The 7340-nt window shown below is 47.5% G+C and overlaps 1 protein-coding gene across 1 annotated transcript; it reads right to left on the minus strand.

Moving 5' to 3' along the window:
* Positions 1-376: 376 nt before the first annotated feature.
* Positions 377-3190, minus strand: LOC138302067 (D(1C) dopamine receptor-like). Its single transcript, XM_069242457.1, has one exon. The coding sequence runs from the start codon at positions 2318-2320 to the stop codon at positions 932-934; it is 1389 nt and encodes a 462-aa protein (XP_069098558.1). The 5' UTR covers positions 2321-3190; the 3' UTR covers positions 377-931.
* Between the last annotated feature and the right edge of the window lie 4150 nt (positions 3191-7340).

Here is a 7340-nt window from a genome sequence, read left to right on the forward strand (position 1 = left end):
ATATGGAACGATGAACGCTTTAAAATAGTTAACTTCTTTTTCAATATCCAACTGTTTGGCGCCTCACCTTTCCTTTATGTTCCTTGGTAACACCAGGAGTCCAATATAGTTACATGGAAGTAAAGTATATATCCATCTGGTTAACATTACAAATAGTAGGTCATACAGTAGGTCAAATCATAGAAAAAAATCACGTTATGGTTAATTACAGAATTTGAACAGTTTCAAACACTTCCCCGGTCCTTCTTTCTCTCTTGCATAGGTCAAAGAAAATGACTCTTGTTTGAGAGGACTTTTTTTTAATTAAAATATAATTACGTATACTTTCTGTTGCAGTCTGGCGTTATGAACCCATGTAACATAAAAAGACCTCAGGATATATTCTGGAAGTCTTGCGAGCTCTGCTTTACCTCTAGTCTTTTTATGTCAACCCATATTATTTCATCAGGAATGTCTCGTTCATGTTAAGATTGCGAGCTGCTGCTTCGGAGTTCCAGTGGTCCACGGAGGAGGCAATTGAATTCGGAGTACGTCCATCAACCCCCTCAAGGACTGTGGTGCGATGCGTTTCAAAAACCAGACAGCCCCCTCTAGATGGTGAACGAACGGCGTGAGGAGGCTTTTCCATGTCAGACTCAGCAGACCGTCGGGGTGCAATCCCGACCATCCCGTCCTCGACGTGCGTGAAATTATGGTTCTTGCCTCCTGCTCCAGAATCTTCCAAAGTAGAATCACTAGAACTGAAGGGGTTGAAAAGGTCTTGAATTGAGTTTATGTGTCTCTTAATATTATTGTTATTGAAGCATGTAAAGGTTAATGCATAACGCAATGGAAATGGAACAGTAATAGCACTGGTATTAATTGGCATGGCGGTGTACAGACTCACAGTCTAGTAAAACAACTGTGTCGAAGATATGGTGAAGGAAGCATGTTACCCAACACAATGGGCATGGTTGTGAGCTGTTTCACAGTCCAACAGACCCCCTGTGGCAGTGAAGGGAGTGATTGTTTCTAGGGAAATCTCTGCCTCACACTCAAACTGCACTCCCCCTGCTGGCAGAAGGAGAAGGTTCTTGTGGCTTCTGGAAATTACCTGTGAGTGCGAGATGACTGACACTTTTTCAAAGCAAGGCCCATCCAGCAGTTCCTCCTCTGTCCCTGGAGGAACAGCATTGGGGAGGCTCAGCCCTGCCATGGTGGCAGGTGCATCCTTCTGGAAGGTGGTGTCATGGTGATAGGACACCAGTTCATTGCTAAAGTTGACTGTCTCAACAGCTGCACTGGAACAGAAGCGGTTGCAGCCTAGAATAGTGGAGAAGGCCTTCCGGAAGTCCGCGTTAAAGGCATAGATGACTGGGTTAAGTGAGGAGTTAGCCCAGCCAAACCACACAAAGATGTTGAAGGTAGTCTCACTGACACATGGTGGCTCGGCCTCCCCTTCCAGAGACATGCTGATGTCACAAAAGGGCACCAGACAGTTAAGTACAAAGAAGGGTAGCCAGCAGAAGACAAACACTCCCATGATGATGGAGAGAGTTTTGAGTACCTTGGTTTCCTTCTTAAAGGAAGTCTTGAGTGAATTCTCATGTGGGCAGTCTGGTTGGCAGCTCTGGGCATGCTCCACTGCACGCTCCAGGGAGGAGATCCTGCGGATTTGTGTCTGTGCAATACGATAAATGCGGGTATAGGTGCCAATCATGATAGCGACTGGGATGTAGAAGCTGATGAGGGAGGAAGAGATGGCATAGGTGCGGCTCAAGCTTGAGTCACAATTAATGCTTTGATTGGTGGCATTCAAGGCCATGTCAGATTCTGGGGCCTTGTGCCAATTAAGTTGCACTGGAATGAAGGAGATTAGGATGGACAGTGTCCAGGCCACGCCAATCATGATGAAGGCCACTCTCTGTGTCATTTTCCTTTCATATCGGAAGGGACTGGCGATGGCCCAGTAACGGTCCAGGCTGATAATGCAGAGGTTGAGGATGGAAGCAGTGGAGCACATGATATCAAAAGCCACCCAGATGTCACAAAAATTGCCAAAGAGCCAGTAGCCAGCCACTTCAGTGACAGCCTTCCAGGGCATGACCAGGAGAGCAACAAAGAGGTCAGACACGGCTAACGAGATGACGAAGAAGTTAGTGACCTTTGACCGCAGGTGGCGGAACTTGATGACAGCCAGGCAGACCAGTGTGTTGCCCAGCAGCGTGGAGAGGATGAGCAGAGAGAGAAGTACGCCAGCCAGGGCCCGCAGGCTCAAGCCTGTAACTAGTTCTGCGCCTGGCAACACATGGCTTACATTGGAAAAGGACACGTTTTCCATGGGGGGCGGCAGCAGAAAATCCCTATTTATTGTATTTTCACTTTTTCAGAACAAGAGAAGCCCATACCTCTCACCCGGTTTATTCTCCACGGAGAGGGAAGTCTGCTGTTCAGCATTGGGATACCATTTAAGTCAACGAGGCACACCATATTTAGGAGGGTGACGCAAGTCTGCTTCAGACGGCGATCCAAGTAAACTCCAACGTGAGGTCTGGTTTCTTATGGGTTATTAAAACATTCCAAAGAGCCTTTCCCCCAGCTAAATGAAGGTGAGCTTAGAAGGCAGGTGAAACACTTGCTGCCTATGTTCTTCCGCGTGCTCCTGCAAGAGCCGACGCGCAGATGCCTTCACGTGCACTTCCTCAGTATGAGTCTGTCCGGCTTCGGGGCCGAATTGAGGCGCAGCATCCCCAACGAGCAGCTCACAAGCCAGGGAATCGCCTTCCAAACATTTGCTCCATAAAAGATAAAGCCATCCGTCGAAATGCGCAGTACTGAAAACTCCACAAACATGAAAGCGAAAGGCTGCACACACTTCGAGTGTCCTCGGAAATATGACAATGATGACAGGTCCGTGCTCGGTGGAGTTCCCACAGACTTGCAGAAATCAGTTAACTTTGGCGCGGACTCGGGTACACTAAGTATTCTGCGTTTGATGGGAGGTGCAAAGCTTCGTCCTCTGCGCGCCCCCTTTCCGTGTACAGCCGGCAGCGCCTACAGATGTGGTTGTGTGTTCGCCTCATCCCGTAGCACCGGATACTGCTGTTGTATCCACCGCTCCACCTGCAGCAGTAGGAGGAAAAACGTTGATGTGGGGGGCCGGCAGAAGTCGTAGGAGAACAAAGCAAAGCTGACCTGCCTTTGCCGGGCGTGTGAGCACCGACAGCCCTTTCCCCTCTCTGTGTGAAGGCAGCGCTGCCATCCTGGCTAAACATAGCAATGCAAGCGAGCGGAGGAACGCCCTCTAGGGGCAGAGAGCTTTATTGGAACAGGTTTAAAGCTCAGATAAACGAGCAGCTTCAGCGGAAGAGCCTGTCAGCCTGAGCATGGCGATGCCTGGGAGGGGGGTGTGCGGCCACGATTTCTCGGCACGGCAAACGCGCTCAGGACGTCTTGGCGCCCCGAGGTGTACACAACAGTGTATTTATTTGTTTATTTATTTATTTAAGGCGTTTTTATATAGCTCGGACTTTACCCGAAGGTGTCAGAGCGCTTCACAATAGGCAAAGTAAAGATACAAGAGGAGAGGAATTACAAGTGAGCCTGTTACAAACGCAAACCTTACATTACATGAGGCAATAGAAAGGAGAAAGTGACCTGTGCAGGTTACAAGAGCAAATAAAGTACGAGTAGAGGAAAAAAAAAAAAAGAAAAAAATCGCAATAAATGGTAGACACTCAAAACACTAAAACAATAGTTACGTTACATGAGGCAGTGGTGGCCGTTGTGCATGTATCAAAAGCAAACAAGATAAAAGAGGTAGCAAATGATACTTGTAAAAGGAAAGGTGCCGTGTGCATGATACAAAAGAGTACAAAATACATGTAGAGGTATAAAACTGCACTAAATGGCAGATACTCAAAACACAAAAACACCCTGGGAAGGCACTTCTATAGGCATGGAGAACAGAATTTCCTATAATGGAAGGACTTCCTTCAGAAAATAGAGGGCTTGAATTAAATTTGGAAGTGTCTTTGAAGGAGGAGAGCTTTGAGGTCAGTTTTGAAGGCCTGGGAAGAGGTGGTGGTCCGAAGCTGAGGCGGAAGTGAGTTCCAGATTCTCACCGCGTTGCCTGAAAAGGATTGGGCCATCGATCTTTCCTTCTTGAAAATGGGAGGTTCAAGCAATAACTTTTCTGCATTACGTGATGGTCTGGAGCCCCCAGAGAGTTTCAGTTTATTCACCAGGTAGCGAGGGGAGGAGGAGTGCAAGGCTTTGTGGGTGATACATGCAGTTTTGTAGATAGATCTTGCCTCTATGGGAAGCCAACGGAGGGTGGATAAAATGGGTGTAATGTGGTCGCTTCTTTTGGCCCCATATATGAAACGAGCTGCTGAATGGAGAATAGACTTCAGGGGGGAAAGGTGGGATTTGGGAATGCCAGTAAGAAGAGAGTTGCAGTAGTCCAATCTGGAGAGAACCAGCGATTGGACCAGGGTTTTAAGGTCGTGCTCCGGGAAGAAGCGACGAATTCCCCAAAGAAGGCGCAGTTGGTGTCGAGCAGACTTTGCAATGGAGTCGATGTGGGAGAGTAGATTGAGTTTTTTGTCGAGTATGACACCAAGGGATTTTGCGCTCTCGACAATGATGGGCTTATTGTTCATTAGATTGATCTGATCCATCCATGATTGCACTGGGGGATGAGAAAGTGAGGAGGAGAGGAGGAGGAATTCTGTTTTGGAGGGATTCAGGATCAGTTGATGAGTTAACATCCAGTTTTGAATGGAGTCGAGAGTAGAGCTAAGGAAGGAGAGATCGTGATTGGAGGCCACCTTAAGGTAAATCTGAGTGTCATCCGCATATAGATGATAGTGGATCCCGGATTTACTCAGGAGATTTCCCAACGGTTCTAAATAGAGATTGAACAGTGTGGGTGCAAGTATGGAGCCTTGAGGAACACCTTGACTGACCGCTAAAGGAGCTGAGAGACTGTTCGCTATTTTGATCATTTGGGATCTATCAGAGAGGAAGGAGGCAAACCATTTGAGCACAGTGCCCTCCATGCCCATTCTCTGTTGAAGAGTGTTAAGGAGAGTGTTGTGATTGACAGTGTCAAAGGCTGCAGAAAGGTCAAGAAGAATTAGAAGACAAGACTCCCCTGAATCGAGTATCCGCAGCGCGTCGTCAATCACTAGCAGCAGGGCTGTTTCAGTGCTGCAGTTTTGAATGAAGCCGGACTGGAAATTGTCAAGAAGATTATTATCCTTGATATGGCGAGAAAGTTGTTTCGCTACACATTTTTCTGTGATTTTCGCAAGAAAGGGTAGGTTAGTGATGGGACGGTAGTTGTTGAGGTCGTTCGCATCAGCGGTGGGCTTTTTAAGCAGAGGGGTGACCTGTCCAGTTTTGAAGGAAACAGGAAGGGAGCCTTGACTGAGGGAGAGGTTGACCAAAGTGGTCCAATAGGAAAGAGAGTTAGTATAGAAGTCAATGGCAATGGCACTAGGGATGGGGTCAAGAGAATGGTTAGAGGGCTTTGTATCGAGGATGCATTTAAGGAGAGCATCGTCAGAGATGGGGTCAAAGTTTTGCCAAATGGTTAAGGATTTGCGCTCCTCTGTATGGGTAGGATGAATGACCTGATCTACAAGTGATTTTACCTTTTCGTCAAAGAATACAGCGAATTTCGCTGCTTTCTTTGTGGAATCTTCCAATTTGGAGGTTGGGGGAGAGCTGCTTGGGTTCTTGATGAGGTCAAATAGTTTTTTGGGTCTATTTTTGGCTGAGTCAAGGAGGGATTTGTAGAGTGACGCTTTTCCAAGGAAGATGAGCTTGTGGTACTTGGATCTTGCTGAACGAAGCGTGGCCAAATTTTCAGTGGAGGGCGCTTGTCTCCATTGTTTCTCAAGGGCTCTTAGGAACTTCCTTTCTTCATAGAGGGATTTGTTGAACCAAGGTGCTGAGGGAGTGGGCCTTTTCTTTTTGCTTTGGAGAGGAGCAACATTATTGATTTCGACTGCAAGGACTGTGAGGCATTGGGCGGTGAGTTCGTTAACATCTAGGTCCGGGTCTAGCCTTGGAAGTGATAGCAAAACAGAATCACAGAGGGTACTGAGGTCAATATTTTTTGTGTCACGGAACCAGGAAGTAGCCCTCTTAGGCTGGCCAAGAGTTATAGAGTGTGATAGGTGAAGAGAGAATGGGATGAGGAGGTGGTCCGACCAGTCTACATGAATAGGGGTAGCGATAGTCAGCAAGCCTGCTTTAGAAATAACAAGGTCCAGGATTGAGCCTTTAGAGTGTGTTGTTTCTGTGCAGTGTTGGATAAGATCGTTTGCAGAGAGGAAGGTGGCCAGCAAATTCGCATAGGTGTCTTGAGGTGAGCCCCAGTGGACATTGAAGTCACCCACGAAGATTTGATTGTCACTTTGCGTGTATTGGTCGCTGATGCAGTCCGTGAGTTCCTCCATAAACGAAGGGCTGCTACCAGGCGGGTGGTAAATAGCATGGAATCTGAGAGGTGAGCGGTGGTGCAATTGAAGCTCAAGAGATAGGCATTCAAAAGTGTGGAAGGAGCTGTTAGGAAGAGCCTTAAGTTGAAGGGAGTTTCTAAAGATGACTGCAACACCTCCCCCAACTTTATCAATTCTGTCATTTCTAAGTATAGAATAGCCTGTGGGTACAAGGAGATCAAACATAGAGTGAGAGGTATCGTTGAACCAGGTCTCTGTGAGGAAGAGCATGTCAATATTGTGCAAGTTGATGGTATCGGAGATTTCAAGTTTGTGTTTTATTGCAGATCTGCAGTTGTGGAGCAAACAGCGCAGCTCTGACGCAACTGTTTTGGTGACGGGGGCACTTGGGCTATGAGGGGTGATAGGTATATTGTACTTATATGAGGGCGCTCGGGAGGGTTTAGGTGGGCGAGTGGTTCTGACAGAGGAGATGGCCGGAATAGTGTAGATAACAGGGTTACTGGGAAGTGGAAGTGAAGGAAGGGTGGCGTTCGAGTGCTTGTGTGGAATTGCAGACGACAGGCTATGCTTAGCTATACTGGGGTGTGGGGGTGAGGTGCATCTTGTGGAAGGGTGAGTGTTTGCCAAAGGAATTGAGGTGTGTGGAAAAGTCGAGATCTTGGAGCTTAAAACTAAAATGGTAGATTCAAGTTGGGAGATGGCGGTGATTAGAGAGCCTAGCTTATTTTCCAGAGAGAGTAAGGAAGAGCACAGCATGTTGGGTGGCTCGATGGAAACAGGAGGGGGTGCACTAGGCAGTGTACGGTAGGGAAAGGTGGGGGAACGGGAGGGGAGTAGGGGTAAAGGGTACAGGGGTGGGGAAAGGTTTTGGATGAGAGCAGGAGT

This window comes from Pleurodeles waltl, chromosome 6, assembly GCF_031143425.1.
Source record: "Pleurodeles waltl isolate 20211129_DDA chromosome 6, aPleWal1.hap1.20221129, whole genome shotgun sequence".
NCBI classification, from domain to species: domain Eukaryota; kingdom Metazoa; phylum Chordata; class Amphibia; order Caudata; family Salamandridae; genus Pleurodeles; species Pleurodeles waltl.

Coding starts and splice junctions, on each gene's coding strand:
- LOC138302067 (XM_069242457.1), bottom strand. CDS start 2,320: ATGGAAAACGTGTCCTTTTCCAATGTAAGCCATGTGTTGCCAGGCGCA.